The sequence below is a fragment of the Archocentrus centrarchus genome, chromosome 21 (genome assembly GCF_007364275.1).
Source record: "Archocentrus centrarchus isolate MPI-CPG fArcCen1 chromosome 21, fArcCen1, whole genome shotgun sequence".
NCBI lineage: Eukaryota > Metazoa > Chordata > Actinopteri > Cichliformes > Cichlidae > Archocentrus > Archocentrus centrarchus.
In genome coordinates, this window is record NC_044366.1 from 552834 (window position 1) to 577444 (window position 24611).

At 45.6% G+C, this 24611-nt stretch overlaps 1 protein-coding gene across 1 annotated transcript in view; it reads left to right on the forward strand.

Moving 5' to 3' along the window:
• gtdc1 (glycosyltransferase-like domain containing 1) overlaps positions 1 to 20841 on the forward strand; it is a 35097-nt gene extending 14256 nt beyond the window's left edge. The window contains exons 3-11 of the mRNA XM_030757350.1: positions 1048 to 1215; positions 3163 to 3336; positions 7349 to 7465; positions 7540 to 7635; positions 16178 to 16287; positions 18760 to 18904; positions 20161 to 20231; positions 20312 to 20403; positions 20486 to 20841. Coding sequence (XP_030613210.1) covers positions 1048 to 1215; positions 3163 to 3336; positions 7349 to 7465; positions 7540 to 7635; positions 16178 to 16287; positions 18760 to 18904; positions 20161 to 20231; positions 20312 to 20403; positions 20486 to 20560 — 1048 coding nt within the window. The 3' untranslated portion in view covers positions 20561 to 20841. The remainder of the gene's footprint in view (positions 1 to 1047; positions 1216 to 3162; positions 3337 to 7348; positions 7466 to 7539; positions 7636 to 16177; positions 16288 to 18759; positions 18905 to 20160; positions 20232 to 20311; positions 20404 to 20485) is intronic.
• The last annotated feature ends 3770 nt before the right edge of the window (positions 20842 to 24611 follow it).

Genomic DNA, 24611 nt, shown 5'->3' on the forward strand with positions numbered 1-24611 from the left:
ACGCCCTCTGAGGACCAGCATCGAGGAAAGCTGTCGTGTTTGTGTCGAATGTGGTCTGACTGAGCAGCTGCTGACTAATACCTGATCACATCAGAGAGTGGAAATCAATACGATCATTCATACAGAGATGAAGCTATGACTCATCTTCAGCTTGTGTTTTTACAAAGAGCAAAGATTCACCATCTCACTGCCCTTTGACCTCCAGGACCACGTGCCTCCTGATTTCACATGTGTACTTTAGGGCTCATCATTAACTCAGAGCTGTGGCTGTATGACGAGGACATGTCCCACCTCAGTATATACAACATGTCTGTTTGTTCCCTGCTTGAAAAATGAAAGAAGCAAGGGACTTTTATTTTGAAAACCCACTCGAGCATTACTCAGCAAAGCAACAAACCCTCACACAGAGGGCAGGCGTTTTTATTCTCTCATAGTCTCAAAGTATCAAATATAGCTTCATATGAGCCCTGAATCTCTGGTGGCTCTCTCCATGAGTGCACTGCAGCGTATTTATTTAATCAGTTTACTCCAATGAAGCAGTCCAGAATAAAAAGTGCTTCTCAGCCCTGAAACCAACCAGATTCCTGTACTAAACCGAGTCATTAAAATAAAAGCAGGAGAAAGCAGAAGGAATGGCAGGGTCAGCTCCTCTGGTTCGCTGTTGTACACAGTAACATTTCTGAATCAACTCCTCACACTGTGACTCTCACATGTGGAACCAGGCAGAAGAGCTTGTGCCTGACTGTGACTCAGCAGGTGTGCTGTTAGAGCTGAATATTAATTTAAATCAGGATAGAATAGAATAGAACTTTATTGTCATTATAAATACAATGAAATTAATCATTATACAACGAATTATGACATTTCATCATAATACAACAAAATTTTCAGAGAGACGGGTGTCCGCAGCCGCCGCCACTGCTGGCGCCGCCGGCTGAACTCCTCTGTTATATTCCACTTTATGTTCAGCTGTTGACATCCAGCGAGTGAAGAGTGTTGGGGATTCTCCTCTGGACCTCCTTCATCGTGGTGTCTTTGTCTCCTCAGAGTCCTCTTCAGCAGCTCGGTCCTGAACCTGTGTGAGCTGGTGGCTCTCAGACCGGATCTGGCCCATCTCAAGAAGGTGCTGTACTTCCACGAGAACCAGCTGGTTTATCCGGTCCGCAAGGACCAGGACAGGGACTTCCAGTATGGATACAACCAGGTGCTCTCATGGTAATGTCCCAGTCTGTTTATACTGTTGAGGGGTGGGGGGGCTTCAGGGGTGTTTAGCATGTGAAGTGTGACCTCACGTCTCAGGTATTTAATGTTGAACCTCCAGTCGGGTGACTTTCAGCATTCTACAAGCAAACACTGAGCTGCACCTGATTGGACAGGTGGCTCGTGTGGGCTGTCTGCATTCCTCTTACATAATGAAAAACCAAAGTGAAGCCTTTACTCTGTTTTTATTTAGATTCAGTGTTTTTTAGTTTTCCATAAGATAACCATAACCAGTGGGTCCAAACTGAAGCTCCAGCAGAATGCAGTGGTGGGCACAGAGGTAGTGGGGAGAGTGGGAAGTGTGGAAATGGCGGGTCCTATGAGCACGCAGCATCACAGCGTGACCGGACTGAAACATAATAATCCATAAAGAACCAGCAGAAAGCACACAGCCTGAGTGAGTCTGTGAAGGCTCTTTACAAACAGAGCTGCCAGTCACACATTCACAGGATTAAATAAATACCTGTGGTCTCACGCAGCAGCACAAAGCATGTGATCCAGTAACTACGGTAACCATGTCGGTCATTTTTAACTCAAGGTGTTGTCATAATCTTGGTGGCCATAACTCGAGCGATGTCACAGCACAGATGCATTCTGTTCAAACTGGATCCATCAAACTTGTTCACTGACTGAGCCGAGCGCTGGCTCCCGCTCAGCGGCGCGCCTGATTGAGTCAGCTGAGCTGTGATTATAAGTTTGCACCTGCAGAACTTTTTCGTCAGCGCAGATCTCGGAGCCGTGACGGTCCTCAGAGAAGATGCCGATCAGTTTCCTGTCAGCTCACTGAGTAATGGCTGTTCTGATGTTGCTGCAGCTTTGTACTAAATGAGTTGTAGCATCCAGCCTGTAAACTGATCATTGATTATTGGTTGATTGATGTGCTGTGCTGTAGTTTGTCTTCATGAGGCAGTGTGTGATTGGTTAATGAGCTGCTGGAATGTGATTGGTTAATTGTGCGGGCTGTAGTCTTCATTAATCAGCGGCGGGACAGTAACGAGCAACAGAAAACTGATTGTTGTTGATCTGCGGGGCAGCTTGTCAATAAGCTGCAGCCGCTCCATCTCCTCTAACGTGGTTACAGCACCATCAAATAACACAGCAGGGATCATTAAGAGACGTCTGATTGGCCCAAGGCCAATCAGACCTCAGCATCAGTGCAAAGCAGACAGAGCTTCAGTCTAAACAAGGGTAGGAGTATCTGATATGGATCACTGTGGAGGACGGATGATCTACATGGAGGCGTGTCTTCATGTTCCTCTGTTGTCTAAATACAGGATTTAAATGTGACCTCCATAAACCTGCAGAGAGCTGGTTTACAGTCACATCTCCTCAGTTTCAGCTGCTGTCACTGTGCAGCTCCTGTCTGCAGATGTTCAGATTAACCATCATCAAACCTAAGAACAGCTTCTCAGGGGGTTCGTGTTTTAATCTGGACATCAGGAAGTGAAGTCACTGAACCTAAACCAGCAGGAAGTTCTGATCTGAGTGATACAGTGTGTGCACAGGTCAGCACCTCAGGCTGCAGACAGATCTGACACTAATCTAAATGTTTTATCTGCTCTTGGATCTGGACGATGTCATAGTTTGTGAGGGGCAGCCAATCAGAGTTAAGATGCCTTAAAGTGGGATGGGCTAAAGCAGCTTGTTTCAGGCAGGATGAATCGAGGCTCAGTTTCAGGTAGAGAAGGATTATTTTGAAGTGAGAGTCATGCAGAGCTGCTCTGGTAGAGTCCAGGAATAAAAATATGGAGCTGAAGTGAGGAGAATATGTCAACATCATGTCGTGTCATGTTCTAGTGTATCTCCTCTGAACTGTGAGGCTCAGGATACCTTCCTGCTGCTGTCTCACCTGTGAACACCCGTCTCCTGACTGACTGTTTCTAACTGTATATTTGTCCTCAGCCTGGTGTCAGATGTGGTGGTTTTCAACTCCTCCTTTAACATGGACTCCTTCCTGTCATCCATCCCTTCCTTCATGAAGAAGATCCCAGACCACCGACCCAAAGACCTGGACCGGCTCATCAGACCCAAATGTGTGGTCCTGAGCTATCCGGTCCAGTTTCCTGATGTCAGCAGGTCAGTGTGATCCTCAGATAAGATGTTAATCTGGCCTCAGGTTGGAGGGATTGCACAGCAGATGGATTAAAGGACAGCCAGCAAACCTTCTCACTCCATGTGTGGTTAAACAGGAACATCTTGATCCACGGAGTCTGGGTTCTGGACAGGTTTACAGAGTTTTCCAGCTTCCATCAATTTTCTGCTTCAGTCTAAGCCAGGGGTCTCGAACTCCAGGCCTCGAGGTCCGGTGTCCTGCAGCTTTTAGATGTGTCTCTGCTTCAACACACCTGAGTCCAATATAGAAGTCATTAGCAGGACTCTGGAGAACTTGACTGCATACTGAGGAGGTAATTCAGCCATTTGATTCAGGTGTGTTGGATCAGGGACACATCTAAATCCTGCAGGACACCGGCCCCTGAGGACTGGAGTTTGAGACCCCTGGTCTAAGCAGAGATCCTCCATTCTTCCAGCATGTCCTGGGTTTGACTCTGGGTGACAGAATCAGAAACACTTTATTGATCTCAGAAGGAAATTTTAGTTGTTACAGCTGCAACCGTTTATCATATAGAAAGAATAGAAACAAAACTGAATTTTTTACCTTTTACCAGGAAGTCCCAGTGAGGTCAGATCTTTGTACACCAGAGATCTGAACAAGGTAGCAGCCCAGCAGACTCAGAGCATGTTACAAACAGCAGACACGAGAAAAACCAGCACACACGTGTTCACTGCGTTCTTCACAAAGCCTTTAAATTCAGCAGAAACGTGTTGGGGTTTAAATCAGGATCTCAGGCTGATCAGATACCTTCACTCCTGCCTCTCATCCCGGAAACAAAAACATGATGGCCCCCAAATGGAGACCAGTGGGTGATGTCAGTGTTTGTGTCCATCTTTGATTTACAGTCTGTGGTGGGTTCTTACTGTTTGTGATGTGTGAGTCTGTCAGAGAGAGTCATGCATGCAGAGACTTGGTCTCTGTGGGACGAGTGAGGCTGAGTGTTGGTATTTAAGCCTGTGTCTGGTGCTATCAGTGACAGCGAGCTGCAGGATGCCCCTTCTTCTCCCCTCCAGTGTTTCTCAGCTCATTTTTACATGCTAATGTGTCTGATCCATAGCAAGCTCACAGAGTGTAAGTAAGTGATTATATGCATGGCTGACAATCCCCCACACGCCCGTGGTCCTCCTGCAAACAGTCCGAATGCTGCTTTGAACGCAGGAAATGCTTGCAGAAACAACAGGAAGAGGAGGAGGAGGAGGAGGAGGAGGAGTAGTTAATGTGATGAGTTCAGACTGAGGAGCAAAAACAAACACAGCGAACATCTTCCTCCTCCGAGTCCTCACACTGTGAGACAGGCTGTGTGATCACTGCAATCGGGCTAATCACCCCACATGGATCTGTCAAACTCCACCTGAACAAAGCTCTACCCACGTACCCACCCGCTCATATTTAGCTTCAGCTGCTTTAAACTCAAATTGATCGATAATGGCTGTAGTATTGATCCTTTCTTAGAACTGCTAAAATTTAAATCTTATAGTGACCTTTGACCTTTACCCAGGTTCCTGTGGGTTGATAAAATAAACGGTGATATAAGAATCAGTCACATTTTAGTGTTTTTGATCTACTCGCACTCTGTCCGTTTCAAAATAAAAGCCCTAATGTGTCAGTGGAGAGAAACACTAAATAAAGGATTTTATTGTGAAATGTGCAGGAACATGTTGAACACCAAGAAAACCTACATACCTGCCTGTGGGTGTCTGCACCTGCGCACACCTGCCCTCTGAGACCCAATCAAAGCCCTGATTCACCTCATTAGCTGGCAGGTGATCCTCTCTGCAGGTCATTCGTTCTGCATCCTTTTCCATGGCAGAAGAAGAAAGCACGGCGCTCTTCAGTGAGCACGTGCGGTGTGGATGCAGCGGGGCCTCGCGGCCTCTCTGGGCTGTTTGCGGTCTCCATCCATCAGGCAGCTCTGAGAGGTGGACTGGTTTAATTGAATAGTGATTGATCTGCGGCGGCGCGCAGACGGAGCATCCGTCACGTCAAGGACTGTCAGAGAGGAGGCAGATCAATGAGTGTGTCACATGATCAGCAGGTGTCCTGCTGCTCGCAGCTGTTCTTCTTCTCTGCTTCATCTGCTTTTAGAGCAGCTGTTGCTTCCTGCGGGTCGTCACGGGGATGAAGGACTGCAGATGTTGGATGTAGAGACGTAATCGTGATGGAGCTGATGCAGGCCTTTGACGGTTAGTGCTCTGAAGTCTGTACAGACATCAGAGGGTTCACGGCTGACATCATGAAGATAGTGATGCAGGCTGGAGGAGCCAATCAACTTTCACCTCGTTTCCAGGGTTCCCCTCCGCTCATTAAGAATCTGAAACTTCAACTTTTAATCTCTTTAAATATCTTCAGTCCACTGATAAACAAAACATCCTTGAGCAGCCTCGGCCTCTGTGTGTGTACACCTGTTCCTTTGTCCATTTCCTTTGTCCTTTTGCTCTGTAAGTATAGTAGGTCACCTTTAATAAATGAATACAGAATGTCACTGTACGCTGATGATGTGATGTTATTCTCATGAAGGGACCGTATAAATGAGCAGGCAGTATGAAATTATGTGCATATAGCAAGTTTAACAGCGTGAATGACCTCTGACCCACAGCACGATCCTTTGATTTCAGAATGAGGACCAGAGGAACAGGTGAGGTCCAAATGGTCTGAAACATCAGTGACACACCACTCACAGCAGCTCTCATATTTACTGATGGTCCAGTGTTGAGTACACTCTCTGAATCTTTGAGCTCAGCTGTATAAATCCAGCATGAAGCCATGCAGTCTGCCTTTACAAACATCTGTGAAAGGATTGTTCTCACTGAATCTAAGCACGGCTTTCCCTTCTACATATCCACACTGTCAGTGATGTTACTGCAAAGTCACAGCATCTAGCAGCTCAGCCAGGAAGTGTACCACGTAAAATTAGAGTGCATAAAAGTCTCCAATACTCTGCTGAGGAACTGCAGAGCTCCAAACCTCCTCTGGCATTAACACCATGCACCAGCAGCTTTGTAGGTTTCCATGACTCTGGAGCATCATTCATGAAAGGACAGCAGAACTGATGTGCTGAAGAGAGTACGGAGATGTGTTTGTGGTCTATCTGCAGGACATTGTAGTTTCTTCACTGCAGACCCACAGCATGGAGCAGTCTGCTTTCACAGGTTACTGTTTAGACTGTGTGCGGACATGAAGTCGGCCCGAGTTTGGAGCTGTCTGATCTGAAGTCAGTCTGTGGTTGGAGCCCTGATTATTGGTAATAAAGTAAATGAGCCGCAGTGATTTTTGACCTTCATCCCTTCGTGTTTAATCAGACTCAGAGGTGAGGTCATCGTACTGATCGCTGCACATTTATCAATAACATAATTACCCTCCTCCCCCCTCTGTGGACACACTCATGTTTTTATTGCCTCCAGTCAAACATCTAATTTATAAAATGGATTATTGAATCAAGTTTTCCCAGAAGCCTCAGAGGCAGAAACTCCACTGAGAGGCCCGCCAGCACTGTGTGCAGCAGCAGGAGGAGGAGGAGGAGGAGGAGAGTGTCTGGAGGTCATTTCCTCCTCCACCTCCTGTCTCTGTTCACCGTTCGCAGCAGAAACTCTGCAGCAACACCGCAGGATCCAGGGCTTCACCCTTAAGAGTCCCTGCTCTGGGGTCAGTGCTTTCTGAACTCCAGACCTTTAGGGGTGGGCCTTCCAGCTCTAAATGTGTCTCATTGGTTGACAACTCGCAGTGTTTTATTTCAGCAGCTGGTTTCATAAACCTGCTGCTCTTCAGAGGAGAAGAAAACCAAAGTGGGGCGACTTTTCCTTACCTCAGAATTTACTGATCTTTACAGGTCTGTGGTGGAAATGGAGGGCAGGAACCTTTTGGTTCCTGGTACTGAAGGTTCCTGGTGCTGTGCTGTGTCTGACCTGTTTCCACTCATTTTCTCTTTCTCCTTCTTCTTTCTAAAATATTTTAAAATTGATGTATTTTTTTTTTTAGGTTCTTGCCCAAACACAAACGCGTGCAGTGTACTGCTGAGCAGTCTCATGTTGATGACATCACCACACTGCAGGGTGAACAGCAGCAGTTTAGAGCTGACGAGGAGGAGACGCCACGGTAAAAACTCGTCTTCATTTCTGCTGAAACACGAAGACTTGTTTTGTCTCACGTGAGCGTTTGTAACCTGACAGGTGTGATCCTGGTGGGTGTGCGGCCCGCGCGTCTCAGAGCGAGGGCGGCGCTGCAGACGCGGTGAAGCCGCTGCACATCGTGTGGCCTCACAGGTGGTGAGTTCAGTTTGAAGGTTTTACTTTGAAAACAGGTTAAAACAGTTCTTACAATCAGATCACAACGAAGCACTTTTAAAATAAAATACATGAATTGTATTTTTGCTCTGAAAATAAAGTCAGAACGAGACTTTTTCATAGCAGGCCTTAAAAATAAAATCTAGAAAATAACATCTAGATTTTAAAGCTGTGATTTTATTTGGTACTGTAAAATTTGGAACTTATATTTTGAAGGGAAATCTCTTATTATGAAAGTATTATAAAAAACAGCTCATTTCACACTATGCGTGGCTTTTATTTGGAAGGTTTGAGCCAGTTTCCTGCTGTCGCACTATGAGAAGGGCTTTTAGCTTCATTAAATAAAGTTTACAGCTCATAAACGTGCTGTAAAAAATAAACTTCTTCATCAGAAAGTTTGAAAGTAATCAGATTACAGTTACAGCAGATGGAAGTCAATTTTCTTCATTCAAAATGAAAACATGGCATGTTTCTGACTGAAGCTTATCCACTGATGGACGGCGGCGGCGTGTGTGCCTCACCTTGCGCTGTATCGGTGACAAAGCGGCGTGCTGTGAGCTGATGTGGCGGCACAAACACAGATGGATTACGGCTGCTGTGGCGAGGATTTCCTGTTAATCTCTGATTGAAGCTGCAGCTCATCAGGTTTTAATCTGAGGCTGGCCCCGATCCTCAGATTACAGCCTCTTACTGCTGCTGGGGGGTGGCAGTTGTTACAGGTGAAGATACTGCTGCTCTGGGGGTGGGGTGGGGGGGGATCTGTGTTCAGGGTGCTGAGCATTTACCTCCAGAGGGCCGAAGAGCTGCTGATTGGAGCAGAAAAACAAACCACTTTAAAAGCAGCAGGAAAACCAGCTCCAGAAGCAGGTGTAGCTCCATCTCTGACTTTAACCCTTAGCTGAGGGAAACTCGGGTTTTGGCTCCAGAAACTCTGTGAACCTAACCTGCTGGCAGGTTTCTCTCTGACTCCTCCCCTCATGCTGCACCTGAGCCACCTGTCTGACGCTCGTATTCATTTCCTCATTCATAAAGTTGGTTTCAGAGCATCAGAGGACCAAATTCATCTGCAGACATTCATGTTTCTACAAGCACTGAAATTCTAGTTAGACTTTAGTTCGTTATTTTAACACGAGCGGTCACTCGTCAGTAAGGGCGGAGACAGCGATGACATCACAGATTTATAATCAGAATCAAATCTATAGTCTCCATCTTCGTATCTCTGTGGCTGAGCAGTAATGCAGCTGCAGACTGTCAGTCAGTTCCTCTGAAACATTTACTGTAGTTACTGTAGCATCACTGATCTGTATGAAGAACACACTGATCAGTGATTGATCATTGGTCGTGTTGTAAAAGGTCACTGATGAAGCCGTCAGCTATTACCTGGTTTGCTTATGGTTGCTGTGTTTTTCTTCAATAATGTCTCCACTTTTCTGGTTTATGACCACCAGTTCCTTCTGAATATCAAAGTCATCGTTGACGGGTAGTTTAAACACTACCTGGCGGCCTCCCGATGGTCAATCCCAGGATTTTCTGAACAAACTTGCCCCGGACCCCAAGTGGACCATCTCCTGGTGGTTACTGGAACCCGCTTATCACAGGATTGTACCTGTGGCTCCGTGACTCACTGTCCAGCTTCCTCGGCATCCCTCGCCCCGTCTTCGTAGAGGTGGAGTGGATCACTGGAATCTTCACCCCCTGGGTCGTGCATCGCAGCCGGATAGTGACTCTGTTTTAGCCAGGCTTACCCTGGTTAATGCTAGCTCACTAACCAATAAAAATTTTATTCTGAATGACTTCTTCACCCCTCGATGCTTGGATTTTCTCCTGGTGACAGAAACTTGGCTAAACTTGGGTGAGTCGAGCCCGTTTTCTGGCCTTGTCCCTCCAGGCTGTCACTATGTCAGTTCGCCTCGGTCAACCAGCCGAGGCGGAGGGTTAGCTACTGTCTATAAAAACAGCTTCAGCTGCCGGCAGCTAACAGCTGATGTTGACTCTAGCTTTGAACTGCATTTATTTGAAATGAAGATGTCCACTCCTGTACTGTGTGCACTGGTTTACCGAAAACCGAAATATATCAAGGATTTTACCCAGGACTTCTCTGAATTTTAGGCAGGAATTATGCCGAAATATGAGAGTGTTTTAATTCTACGCGATTTTAATATTCATGCCTGCTGCTTAAATGCGCTGCTAACGATTTTTTAAATCTTGCGGACTTTTGTTTAGTCAAAGGCCTGACACATGAACGTGGACATCTTGTGCTGTCTGTGGCCTGCCTCTCTGTGACACTGAAATCTGTGAGGTTAATTTTTCTGATCACATGCCTGTGATATTTGAGATTTCACTTTCATGTCAGTCTGTCAATCAGATGTGCCTGCACACTGATTTTGCATGGTTACCTCAGTTACTGCTGATCGTTTTGTTTGTTGTTATCAACATCGTAACCATGCCTTTTTGATAGGCCCATCCATTTGAATACTGATGACTTACTTTCTCTGTTCAACTCCAGCTGCTCAGAAATCCTTGACTCCATCGCTCCTCTCACAATCAGGAGACCAAAACTTAAAACTGAGCCTTGGCTGAACAGAGTCACAGAGAACTCAGACAGATGTGTAGAAAGGCTGAACGAAAATGGAAAAAGGATAAACTTCAGGTGTACTCAGAGAATCTCTGTTGAACTATCAGAAGGCTGTAAGAGCAGCAAAAACAAAGTATCTCTGAGACTGTGTCTAACAACTGTCACAGACAGTTAATAAAGGATTGTTAATATTAGGTCTCATATTATCCCCCCTGTCACTGACGCATCTGCCTTCAGTTAAATTCTTGTAAGACTGAAACCCTGATCATTGCACCGGAACAAAAAGTTTCTTGGATCAAACAACACCTTGGTCCTCTGGGCTCCTCCTCCCAGTCCAGCCTCAGAAACCTTGGTGTTCTGTTTGACCAGTCAATGTCTCTGGACAGACATTCAAGACATCTGGTAAAAAGTTGCTTCTATCATCTGAGGAATATTTCCAAGTTGAGGTCAATTTTATCCAAATCTGACCTAGGGATGATTATTCATGCTTTTATTTCCTCTCGTTTAGATTATTGTAATTCTCTTTTTACACGTTTTAATAAATCTGCTGTAACTCGTCTGCAGCTGGTCCAGAATGCTGCAGTGAGGCTTTTGACAGGAACCAACAGAAGGGCACACATCACACCTGTTTTATCCTCTCTACAGTGGCTACCTGTAAAATTTAGAATTGATTTCAAACTTTTAGTCTTGACTTTCAGAGCTTTTAATGGACAGGCCCCCCAATACATCACCGAAATGTTGACCGTTTTTTCTTCAGGCCGCACTCTTCGGTCCTCAAGCCAGAACCTCCTGAGGGTCCCTAAGACCCGGTTTAAAACCCGGGGTGACCGGTCCTTTCAGGTAGTAGCTCCCAGGCTGTGGAATGCCCTGCCGTTGTCTCTCCGTATGGCCGAATCTGTTGATTCTTTTAAAAAGCAGCTCAAGACACTTTTATTCAGACAAGCTTTCAGTTAAATGTCTTACTTTGTCTTATCGGCTATTGTTATTTATTTTACTTGCACATTGTAAAGCACTTTGTGATTTTATCTGTGAAAGGTGCTATATAAATAAAGTTTTACTTTACTTACTTTACTATCTGCTCTCACACTAGCCTCTGTTACCTCTGACCCCTTTGAGCCCATGTCTTTTTCACTGCTGAATGAAGTAGTCAGCCAATTGAAACCCATGGGATGTCCTCTGGATATTATCCCATCAAAAACAAAACCTTGACCCAACCGTTTTATCCAACTTCAGACCGATTTCTAAACTGCCATTTCTGTCGGTAAGCACTGTTGTTTTTGCTGGGGGCCGCTGCTGATCTGAGGGCGGAGCCGCTCGGGGGCCGCTGCTGTCAGTAAACTGGGTCTGAACTGGTTCTCCATTCTGACCTGAATAATTAGATTTAAAATCAGATGTAAAGTTAGGATTCAGCTTCATCTGCAGACAGTGTAAATGAAATATCTTTGATATTAAACTTTATTCACTCTGTGATGATGACAGAGGGACCGATTCTTTCCTCCCTCCTGTTTCTACGATTAATGTCATGCTCAGCACTGACACACGTTCATGTAGACTAATATGGAGACTGTGCTCTGTATTGACCCATTGCCATGGTGAATCCTGTTATCGAAGCTCCATTGATGATGGCTTTCTTTCCTCACTCACGCATGAGCAGAACTCAGGCTGTTTATTGAAATACCAGAAAGCAGTAAAATATGCAAAGTCTGCTTATTTCTCTAACATTGTTTCAAGTAACAGTCACAGGCCTCATTTTCTTTTTAGTGTTTTTAATTCACTTGCTGATCCTCGCTGTAATGTGAACCAAGCGAAGGTCTGTCCTGCACTGTGCGAAAACTTTAAGAAATTTTTTGTGGAAAAAATTTCTGCCCTCAGGCCTTCATCACCTCAGGCTGAAACAGACTCATCTGCACCTCCTCCCAGCAGAGCTGTCTTTGAGCAGTTTGAGCCTGTCACACTCTCCACACTAAAGGAGGTGATTCAAAATATGAGACCTGTAAACTCTCCCACAGACTGTGTTCCGTCTCGCCTTTTTAAAGAGGCTTTTGATTCAGTGGGACCAACTATCCTCGCTCTGATTAACAGTGCGCTTGCATCTGGTTGTGTTCCAGCTGCCTTTAAACATGCAGTTGTACAGCCTCTAATCAAGAAGAAGAACCTTGACCCTGATGTTCTTTCAAATTACAGACCAATTTCTAAATTACCATTTTTATCCAAGGTTCTTGAAAAAGTTGTTTTTAAGCAACTTCAAGCATTTTTAAGTGAACATGGAATGTGGGAAAAGTTTCAGTCAGGTTTTAGAATGCGTCACAGCACAGAGACGGCTCTTTTAAGAGTTTTTAACGATCTGCTTTTAACTGTGGACTCTGGTAGTCCTGCAGTTTTAGTACTTCTAGACCTGTCAGCTGCCTTTGACACTGTGGACCACGAGATCCTTCTATCCCGCCTAGAACATGAAATTGGCATTAAAGGCACGGTTCTGACTTGGTTCAGATCATATCTTACTGATAGAAGTTTCTCTGTCCATCTAGGAAACTGTTTTTCTACCACAGCAAAGCTTTCTTGTGGAGTGCCTCAGGGGTCCATTCTGGGCCCAATTCTTTTCTCATTGTATATGTTGCCTCTAGGGTCGATTTTTAGGAAACATAATATTTGTTTCCACTGTTTTGCTGACGACATCCAGGTGTATATGCCCATCAAACTGAACAGCAGAGATCCATGGGAACCCCTGCTGAACTGTCTAAGTGACATCAAGTCCTGGATGAGAAACAATTTCCTAAATCTTAATGAAAGCAAAACCGAGGTCATATGCTTTGGTAAATTTGACCCCTCAAGCTACTCCTCTGGCACTCCGAGTCATTTGGCTCCTCACTGTCGTGATGCTGTGAAAAATCTGGGTGTCATTTTAGATAGTAGTTTTAAAATGGAGAAGCAAGTAAGTGCTGTTACCAAAATCAGTTTTTACCAACTCAGAGTCATTGCCAAGGTAAAACCTTATCTCCCGCAGCAGGACCTGGAAAAAGTTATTCATGCTTTTATTACTTCCCGCCTGGACTACTGTAATTCTCTGTACTTTGGCATAGATCAATCATCTGTGCGCCGCCTGCAGGTAGTCCAGAATGCGGCAGCTCGTCTTTTAACCGGTTTAAAAAAGCATGAACACATTACCCCGGTCCTGTCATCCCTTCACTGGCTCCCTGTCCGTTTTAGAATCGATTTTAAGATTTTATTGCTTACTTTTAAAGCCTTAAACGGACTGGCACCTTTGTATCTGTCTGAGCTGCTTCACTGTCACACCCCTGTAAGAGCTCTGAGGTCATCGAACCAGCTGCTCTTACAGAGGCCTAAAACTAGACTAAAACAGAGAGGTGATCGAGCTTTTGCAGCAGCAGCACCAAAACTATGGAACGATCTACCTCTCCATATCCGCACAGCTCAGACGATACACACATTTAAATCTCTATTAAAAACACATTTCTTTTCTTTGGCATTTGGCTGCAGTGCTACCTCCTTTTAGATGATTGTTTTATGGTATTTTATGGTACTTGTTTTAAACGTTTTAATTTTTAATTTTCTTATGTTATTTATTGTTCTTAATGTTTTTATTTATTTATTTTTATTTTATTATTTTATTTATTTATTTATATATTTTTATTTTTATTTAGTATAGTCCTTGGGGTTACAGATCTTGTACAGCACTTTGGTCAATGTCGTTGTTTTAAATGTGCTTTATAAATAAACTTGACTTGACTTGACTTGACTTGAACAAACTCTGTTCTGGAACACGAAACTCAGTTTGTTTTTAAAATTGAGTTTGTTGAACCTGCTTCCTGGAGCAGGGCCCTGAACATCCAGCAGACCTGCAGCTGTAACATCACCTGCTCATCTGGGAGTCCTGGCCAATCAGAATGCCTCAAGGCTGAAAAATGAAGCTGAAGCTCCAAAGCTGCAGTTCCTCTGGTGTCCAGCAGTGGCAGCAGTGAGTCAGTCCCCATGGACTCCCATGTTAAACAAACATGTTTACAGCCTGATACAAAAACTGCTTTGATCTCTGTGGATAATTTCCTCCGTCATAACAGCTGTACAGGTGAGGATGTTTCTATAACTCACCTGTTTGCATAGTAAGAGGAGCGGCTCCTGCAGACATGATGGTGTCTAAAGTCTGTACAAAGCTTCTCCACTGCTTCATGAATATTAATCAGTGCTTTGCCCTCCACTGAGCATGCTCAGTGCTCTGATTCTCTGCCATATAGTTGTAGCTAAATGGACTCCACTGAGTTTTATGGTAAATAGCTGAAAAAGGTCCAGACTTTGAAAATTTGACATCCTTTCAGCATCCTTTCAGCAAGGTCTCCCATCCCATGCATGAAACTGTTGCTGAGCTGGAGAGCTCCTTCAGTGACAGACTGCTGCATCCTAAATGCACAAAGGAGCGTTACCGCAGATCCTTCCTCCCAGCAGCTGTAAGACTTTATAACCATCACTGCTCCCAACTAAAACCACAATAACCTAAACAATGTAGGATAATATATAATATACTGTAAATAGTCCGGCCTGTTAAGGTTCAACACACAGGCACATCATGTACATTGTATATAGCGTTATTATTAGTAGTATTAAGGTTAATCTTGTTTGTTGATTTTATATATATTCTTTTCTTAATAGTGTAAATTATTATATTTTTATTTATATTTATAATAACTGCGGCTGCTGTTACACCCAAATTTCCCCTCTGTGGGACACTAAAGGCTGTTTCTTCTTCTTCTTCTTCTTCTTCTTCATAACTTCCAATAGCTAACTGGAGGTTTTATTTTGAAAGAGACACTTTAAAGCACCCCGGTAAATTCCTGTAACTAAGTAAAGGCTTTTATTGTGAAAAAAACATTCAAATTATGCTAGTAAGTTCATATAATTGTGAAATTGTGAAAATCTGTCAGCATTAGAGAGTCTTTGAATAAATTTTAATGTGAAATTTGGAGAGTTTGAATTATTTCCTGTAATTCTTTCAGTGGATCAGTGAGTGGCTGAATGATTCATGTTGATGTGGAACAGGCCGGTTCTGGTGTGTGTTTGTGATCCTTTATAGTAAAACCATAAATACTCTCTGAGGAGCTGATTGGTGACTGAAGCATTATTGATACCTGATCAGAATGTTTGCTGATCAGTTTTCTGGCTGGAGCTTCCTGTGTGGATGGATTTGAGGGTTTTGGCCGTGCTGTGACTGAGAGGTTGATCCTGTTAATTAGCACTGGTTCCTCCTCAGACGGGGGAGGGCGGGGGTGTTATCTCTTTGTCCTCGCTGCCACCGCGGCGCTCGGGAAGGAGGATTGGGGGCCCTCTGAAGGAGTTAAAGGTTTGTGGGAAATGAGGGAATTATCTGCGCGTCCACTGGGAGCCGAGCTGTGAATGAGAAGAAATAATCTCCGCAGTAATACATCACCTGAGGAAATCATTGCCGCTGCCATTTGACCTTCACACCGCCGCCCTGCTGGCAGGGAATCAGGTAGAGACGACCACCAACACCTGAATTTTACACATGAAGTCAGCTCCAGCTGCAGGAAACGGGAAGGACAGAGCAGCTGGCTCTGGATTTGGTTTCAGCTGAGTCCTCCTGACCTCTGAACCTCTGACATAGTTGTGACATCACAACTGCGACTGCCTTCGGCCTTTAAATGAATGTTTAACGACTTTCATCATCGTGTTTATTTTTCCGTCACTTCCTGTGTGAGGATAAACACTAATGATGTCATCAGATACACAGTAGTCACATCAGCAGCTGGGGTCTGTTTACATGTGAACTCAGCATCAGGAGGCCTGAGGTCAGGATGAGCTGTAACACCTCCTATTCCTCTGTGGTTAACTCTGTGTGTGTGTGTGTGTGTGTGTGTGTGTGTGTGTGTGTGTGTGTGTGTGTGTGTGTGTGTGTGTGTGTGTGTGTGTGTTTTCACACAGGGAACACGATAAAAACCCCGAGCTGTTCTTCAAAACTCTGCTCAGACTTAAGGAACGCGGACTCGACTTCCACCTGTCGGTACTCGGAGAGACCTTCACTGACGTGCCCGGTATACACACACACACACACACACACACACACACACGTAACTGCACTCATCCTTTAGAGATATTCAGGCTTTTATTTTATAGCCTTTTACGTTTTTTTGGCGGTCTGTGGAGGGCCTGTCGTTGTGGTTTTTGTTTTGAAGGTCACAGCAGAGCTTTGTGAAGAAACACTGAACACCTGATGTTTCAGGTTCAGGGCTTAAAGTAGGTCAGTCTTTGGCCCCTCCTCTTCCTGTGCCTTGGTTTGAACCAGAGCCGGCCTGAGGCACAGGCGATATATGGGGCTGCATAGGGCCCCCTGACCACTATGGGCCCCCAAGCTCACCCGCATTTGTCATGAAACTTTTTTTTTAACATGCCAGTAAAAGAAAGAAGAAATTATTCCACCTCTTCGTATTTGTACAATTATAACACTAATTTAATGAGTAGGCCTCTTGCTGACTGACTGCGTGTGTCAGCGTGCATTCAGGTAGTTTGGGCAGGCTGCACATCAGCAGTGCTCCAGGTGACCTGATGGTCCGTCGGTTATGGTCATTTGTGGATGAAGCTCCAAAACAGGAATGTGACAGAAAGGAGCTGTCCCTGTGAGGCAGAGAGGAGGGAAAGGAGAAGATTTGAGAAAAATGAGAAAGGTATGTTTCTGTGAGCAATTACAACACGTTTAGTTGATAACCAACTCCAAATGGTTGTGTAGTTAGCTATCGCTAGCTGGCTAGGTATGGTATTTATCATGTTGCTATGCCTCTATCAAAAAACAACCTGTCAGCCTGTGTCACCGTCCTGACTGTGTTTCTAGTTAATATATGTTTTGCTTGGCTCTTACTGTCATGGTTCTGGGTTTATGACCCAGCATTTTTAGTTTTAGGACTTTAATTTTCGTATTGTTTAAAGTTACTGTTTGATTCCTATTGTCCCGTGTTTTTGTAGTTTTGAATTTTTGACTTTTCCTGGTTGGTTTCATTGTTTATATTTTCAGGCTTCTTGGTTTAGTTTTCTGAGTTCTGTTCTTGGCTGTTGTTCACTTTCTATTTAATCCTTTTTCAGTTCTCTGGGTTCTCCTGTTCCCGCCTCTGTTTGGTGTTTCATTGTTTGTGTTTGTTCTCCTGTTAACTGGATTCAGCCCTGGTCTCTGTTCCTTGTGTCTCCTCCTCTTGTGTCTAGTTATGATCTTCTTCCTCTAGTGTAGGTGTTGTAGTCCCTCTGTGTGTCTGCTTCCCTGCGTTGTGTCAAGTCAGCATTTGTTTCCATGTCTACTTCCTGTTTTACTTTGTATCATATTCAGTTTTACTCCCCTTGTCTTGTTCAGTTGTGCTCCTCGTGTGTCCTATCTTAGTTTTATTCATGCATGTTCAGACATAGCTGTGCATGTGGAAGCTGTGGTGGTTTAATCTGACTGGTTTACTCACTGTTCCTGTGGTGACAGCGTTTTGTTGTTTTCACACTGTGGTCAGGTTGCATGGATAAACTAGTGGACCTCACTTTTATGCCCCATTTGTGCTCTTGGGGTGCCAACATGTCATTTTGTGGTATAGCAGAGTAATAACATATTTACAGCACTTCTTATAGCACTTCGCCCAATTGCTGACCATTTGTGTTTGATATTACTTTATTGATGCTGAGCAATTCTGTATGCTGAATAATTATTATTTATATAATTACAAATGGCTTATTTACTAGTCTGTAATTAGGTACATTTGCATAGTTATGCAAAAATATACATCTTTCGGATGAAAACAGTCCAACATGTCCAAAAGCAGGTCAGACACCCTAAATGTGATGTTTCCTAAAAATCCTATGCCCTCTACATCAGATATGGCATGCACTGGTACTTGTCCCACCCTCCTCAGTGTCATGGACATGACATAGATTTACAATGTTTATCCCACTGAAATACATTGTTTTTCAGTGGGCTTAAGCACATGAGACTGAAACAGCGATGCATCCTAAAAAATTATTATTCAACGTCAACCCTGCAGCATTAATAAGTTAGGCTCAGTGGACAATGAAGTGGTATGGGGAGGCCCCCAAATCAAATTTCGCTTAGGGCCCCTGCAAGGCTTGGGCCGGCTCTGGTTTGGGCCTGTTCAGGTGGGTCCACCACGGAGCAGAGCCAGGAGCTCATTAAGCTGCTCGTTTCCAGCACATCTTCCTCCTCTGATTGGTTCTCAGGCTGCAGGTAGCCATCTTCTGAAGGGCAAAGGTCGCTGCTGCCCTGTGAGGATGGTGTTTCTGAGATATTGAGGCGTAAAGTTTTAGAGCAGCCTTTAAATCAGCTCTTCATGAGTGCTGAATTTAATCCTATTAGGATAACTCTAATCGACTCTGATTGGCTAAGAGGGTCACAGTATTGATTATGTACACACACACACACACACACACACACACACACAGAAAACCTGCAGGCTGAGTCCTCATCCTAAACCATCGTCTACAGGTTATTTTATTCTGTTTATATCCTCCTCCTCCTCCTGCAGAGGTCTTCGCCTCCTCCAGACTCCTCCTGGACTCCCACATCCTGAACTGGGGTTTCCTACCCTCTAAGGAGGACTACCTCAGGGTTCTGTGCGAGGCAGACGTTGTCGTCTCCACCGCCAACCACGAGTTCTTCGGTGTCGCCATGTGAGTCCGTCTCCCCTCCCTCACCTGGAGTAGCTGCTCCTGATCTGACCTCATGTGCCAAAATAAAAGCTGTTTTTCTTTCTGTCCTGCAGCAGGAAGTTCCTCCTGTGCATACTTTTATTTTTTTGAGCTGGATTCTGATGCTTTTATTTTGTTGGTCTGCCCCTGATACTGTTATTAGTGGTTGTGTGATTTGATCTACAAACAAATGCACTTCTTTAATAATTTAGAGACAGGCTGGAGCTGCTGCTGTTCAGGATGTGTTTGATTCGACTGCAAGCATCACAGTGGTCGGTGGAGTCCTGATCTGAGAGTCTCTTCATCCACCTGAGGCCTCCCAGTCTTCACTCAGGTGGTCTCATCACATCAAGGACTCTTTGAAGGCCTCCAGAGTCCAGCAGAGTCCTGCAGGTGTGCACTGAGTCTCAATGAGGCCAGATCAGCCAATCAGATGGCTCGGCGCGTTCGTGTGATATTCACCTGATTCATGTCAGCTTTATTGATCTCTGTGGAGAGAAACAAACAAACGAGGGACTCTGCAGCAGCATCGAGGTGTCCCATGAGAGTCCAGCTCATGTTCACACTGTTCAGAGCATTAATGATCAGGTTATTGATCACTAATCACAAACTGAACGGTCAGACAGCGGCTCCTCTCTGCAGTCAGTCATTAATGATCAGGTTATTGATGACCGATCTGTGACAGACTGAAGAAACCCTGAAGCGAGTGGGATTCTCAGGCAGCTTCTGAATGTGTTCCTCTGCTGGATTAAAATGTGATCAGCCCCTCAGAGTGAAGTTTCTCTGCTGGTGAATCCTGCACTAATTATGGCAGAGAAGAAGAACAGCTTCACCCTGATAGGGGCGCCTGGCAAGTCCCTTTGCTCACCATGTTTCTGTGCACTTCACTGTGAAAATATTAACATAAAACACGATGTTGTCACGCGCTTCGGTCACATGACCACATCAGGAAACATCTCAGCACATCAGCGTTTCTCAGCATGCCTGTTAGCATGCTAACAGGCTAATAAGCCGTGCCACTGATTTAAAATGATTAGCATCTTTATTAATAATTATTCAGACCTGCTGATTCAATAGTCACCAAAATAAAAGCATCGGTATGGTTCAGCAGTATTGTTCAGCCTCTGAGGTTTCTCCATTGGTCAGATGAGCAGGTGATGATAGCTGCTGCAGGTGTGCAGGATGTTCTGGTCTCTGATTGGCTCTCCAGGCGAGTCACCATGTTGAACGCGTTGCAGGTTGGAAGCTGTGCACTGTGGCTGTTTCCCTCTGTGTCCGAAGTCACTCGTTTACCCGGAGATATTTCCAGGTGAGTGCACCTGTGTCTCCATAGCTGCTGCTTCTACTGTTTGTGTTGTGGCACACCTGAACTTTTTCTCTCTAATGCAGCACAGTACCTGTACTCCACACCTGAGCAGCTCTGTAAGCTACTGCAGGGACTTTGCAGGAGGCCCGACGTTGCTCGCAGACACATCATCAAGGTAACCTAATTTAACCTGAGTCACCTGTGTCATGTGACTGCATGATGATCTGTTCCTTCAGTCTGTGGTTCTGGTTATGCAGGTGGACACCTCATCCTACTCCTGGGCCGCCCTGAAGCCGCGCTTTCAGGATCTGCTATTGGATGAGTGTCCTTGAACACACCGCAGCCGCCATTTGTCTCTAAGCTGCCGTCCCCGTTTGAACCGCGACGCCGCCGGGCTCAGAATCAGAGCCGGTTTGAGCCTGAGAGTCCGGACCTGTTCTGGTCTCCTCAGACTGGGTTCTTGGAGGAGGATCCACAAAGATCTCAGGAGGACTGATGAGCATGATCCAGGTCCAGATCCCAAACCGGGTCCAGTTTCCTGTAGACATTTGTGGTCCTGGTGACACTACTGGACTGAAAGGGTTCATTTCACCGCAAAATGTTTTAATAAAATCATGTTTTTCTAATGACGCATGAAGAATTTATTGATTCAAATCAATCAGTAAACTGATACATGAAAGGAAAGAGAGACAAACATCAAATAAAATCAGTACAGGAGTGAATTTTATTTCTGAGGCACCACATCAACAGTCAGTTAAAAAGACCTACAAAAATACAGTCAAGCTTTTCTTGATTCACATGAAGATGATGTTGCAGGTATGGAGGCCCATTTATGGCAAAATACTGAGTAGAAAAATGAATTAAAAGCTTCATTAATCAAAACCTGAGTTAAAATATATAAAACCCTTTTTTTTAAAGTATGGAGGCTCATTAATGCCATGAAGAGAAAAAGATGAAAATGTTTACATGCCGTGTGCTGATCAGATTTTATATTATTTCATGAAATTGTACCTTCATCATCGCAGCAGCGCGGCCTTTAGGACAGCCGCACTTCTTGGATCGCTTTGTTTGGTGAGAGTCAGCAGACCCTTCAGGACGTGTCACACACACAGAGGATAATCCAGCAGACACACCTTTGTGCTGTGATGCAGAGCTCGAATGCGTGGCGTTCCAGGGTGAACAAATCAAACCGTTCTTCATCCAAGGTGTTCGTCAGACCTGCTGGATTATCAGCAGACATGAGTGACCTTCATTCATGCTTTGGAGCATGAAGACGCCTTCTTTCTGCTCAGCTCCGATTGTGGCAGCGACTCCTCCAGTAGCGCAGACCGCTCGCTTCCTGGTGGCGTCTCCTCATCAGACCTCAGCAGCTCTGCTCGTCCTCGTCTGAAGACCAGGCCGATCGAGGCAAAACCTCAGATCATACACGAGGCCCAAGGGCCGAACGGGTCCGCAGACCGTCTCTGACCACCCTAAACACTAAATGAGTCCTAACACACAAGTGAGAACAGGCCCGCCCACACCTTCCTAAAAACCAATGGTGGTGCTCTGCTGCCTCAGTGACGTAGCACCACGTGGTCCAGTTCTCCACCTGTTGCAGGTACAGGTCACCAAATGTCTGTGACTGGGTGATGACACATCATCCAGTCCACAAACACAAACTGATGTTACTGAACGCCTGTTTCTGTAAATATAAACTCGTCTACGTGACTTCCTGTCATCAGTCAGCTAGCGTGATAACTGGATGTCAGAATGAGAGTTTCTCATGATGGAGGGGTGGATTTAAGGGATGAGTGATGGTACAGACTAGAGCCTGGAGTGTCATTCAGTGCTGACATGTCTGACTCCAGAGCAGCTTCCAGCTTTGGATGCAGTTGGAGGCCTTCAGCCCTGTGACGTAACCACAGGCTCACCTGGTGAGCCTTTCAAAGAGCAGCCTCCACCATAAAACCCGTTAGCGGAGGCTCGGTTTGTTGCTGTCCCTGCTTATGATTCCAGCATACACCCCCCTCAGCAAAACTGCTCTTTCTACATCTAAGACTGTTCAGACCTGGCCTGAAGGTGCCTCTCAACAGCTGCAGGACTGCTTTGAAACAACTGACTGGGACGTATTCAAGCACCAGGACCTGGAGCAGTACACCTCGGCTGTTCTGGACTACATCAAGTTCTGCACCGACACTGTAACTGTGGACAAGAATATCCGGGTTTTTCCAAATAGAAAGCCATGGATGAATGGAAAGGTGCAGAGCTTACTCAGAGAAAGGAACATCGCCTTCAGAGCTGGTGATGGGGCGCTTTACAGCGCTGCCAGAGCCAACCTGAAGAGGGGCATCAGGGAGGCCAAGGCTGTGTATAAGAGGAGGATTGAGGACTGTTTCCAGAGCCACGACTTCAGGCAGGTGTGGCAAGGGGTTCGGCATATTTTGAACTACAAACCCAGCCTGTTAGTTGATCAGCGTAACATCAATCTGGCAGAGGAGCTGAACAGCTTCTTTGCACGCTTTGAGGTACAGCAACCAGAGACAGCCATCCAACATCCCTCAGCAGGCAGCAGCAGCATCCTCAGGCTGCAAGAGCAAGAGGTGAGGCGTATGCTGGAAACTGTGAACCCCAGGAAAGCTGTGGGGCCCGATGGTGTCTCTGGACGGATACTGAAGGTCTGTGCGGCTCAGCTGGCTGGTATTTTTACCAGCATTTTTAACCAGTCCCTGAGCCAGGCTGCTGTCCCTTCCTGCCTGAAGTCCTCCATTATCGTCCCCATCCCCAAGAAGAACACTATCAGAGGTTTGAATGACTACAGGCCAGTAGCACTCACACCAATTGTTATGAAGTGCTTTGAAAAGCTTGTCCGGGCTCACGTCATCTCCAGTCTCTCCCCCAGACTAGACCCCCACCAGTTTGCCTACAGAGCCAACCGGTCCACAGAGGACGCCATTGCCACGGCCCTCCACTCTGCCTTCTCTCACCTGGAGCAGGGGGGGAACTACGCTCGGCTGCTCTTTGTGGACTTCAGCTCGGCGTTTAACACCATCCTTCCTGGCAGACTGGTGACTGTCTTGGCAGTTCCAAGATGGCGCCACTGTGTACGGCCTGCCGTCAGCTGTTCTGTGTATTGTTTGCTGTCGCTCTGTTCCTGGTAGTCATCTGCCCAGATGTCTCCGCTTTGATCACCTACGATCGGCAGACACTTCTAAACCTCCAGTTTGTTTTGGTACCAGCATATACTGTAAAGAAAAACTCAACGATTTTTCCTCCACACCTATCGGATGTACCTGAGAATTTGCGCCGGCTGCCCAGTGCTCCGGTCCCCAACAAACGCCAGAGGAGACGCGGAAAGCGGGGAGGTATCGCGGTGCGGGTCAAAACTTACCTGAGACTCCTAGGTTTGTCTGTTCATTACCCCCTGGATGGTGGTCTTTGCCGCCTCAAGCCTGTTGGGCTGCCTGTGGATTTCGGGCGTCGCTGGATCAGGCCGATTGTCCCACCTGTCATCCTGGAGACTCGGCGTCCCTCGTCCTGGCGCAGGATGCGGGATCGTGGAGGCGGCGTAAACCATGCTAACCTTCGCCTGTTGAAGCGGGCCCCGGCCTCAGCTAACAAGGATCTGGTCATCCGAATGGCCCTACTAAATGCTAGATCGTTAGCCAACAAAACTTTCCTTCTCAATGACTTTTTCATCGCACAGCAGTTGGATTTTATGTTTGTGACTGAGACGTGGCTTCATGCTGGTGAGTCTGCACCTTTTTCCGAACTTTTACCTCCCGGCTGTTCTTTCTTCAGCTCCCCGCGGATCTCTGGAAAAGGTGGAGGACTTGCTTCAATATTTAAATGCAGTTTTCGCTGTCGTCAGGTCTCGGCAGACCTGTACGCCAGCTTTGAACTGCAGCTGTTGGAGATAAACTCTTCCCCCTCGGTGCTCTGCGCGGTGATTTACCGACCACCGAAGTGCACGAAGGACTTCATCGGTGACTTTGCTGACTTGCTGACGGGTCTCATACTAAAATATGACCGTATTTTAATTGTTGGCGACTTTAATATTCATGTGTGTTGTGAGAGTGGTCCACTGGTTAAAGAATTTGCCTCGCTTATTGACTCTTTTAACTTAACACAACTCGTGTGTGGTCCCACTCATGAAAAAGGTCACACACTGGATCTGGTGCTGTCTTACGGACTTAGAGTCTGCATCACAGGGATACGTGACTGTGGTATATCGGACCATTTTCCTGTTTTATTTACAGCAGCGCTCCCCAGCTCTGGGATAAATAGAGTATCCTCTACACGTCGTGTGCGCTTGGTTAACTCTTCATGCGCTGCTGATTTTGCAGCTGCTTTTAAAAACTCTGACTTAAGCAATTTGGATTTTTGCTTGAGCCTGAATACCGA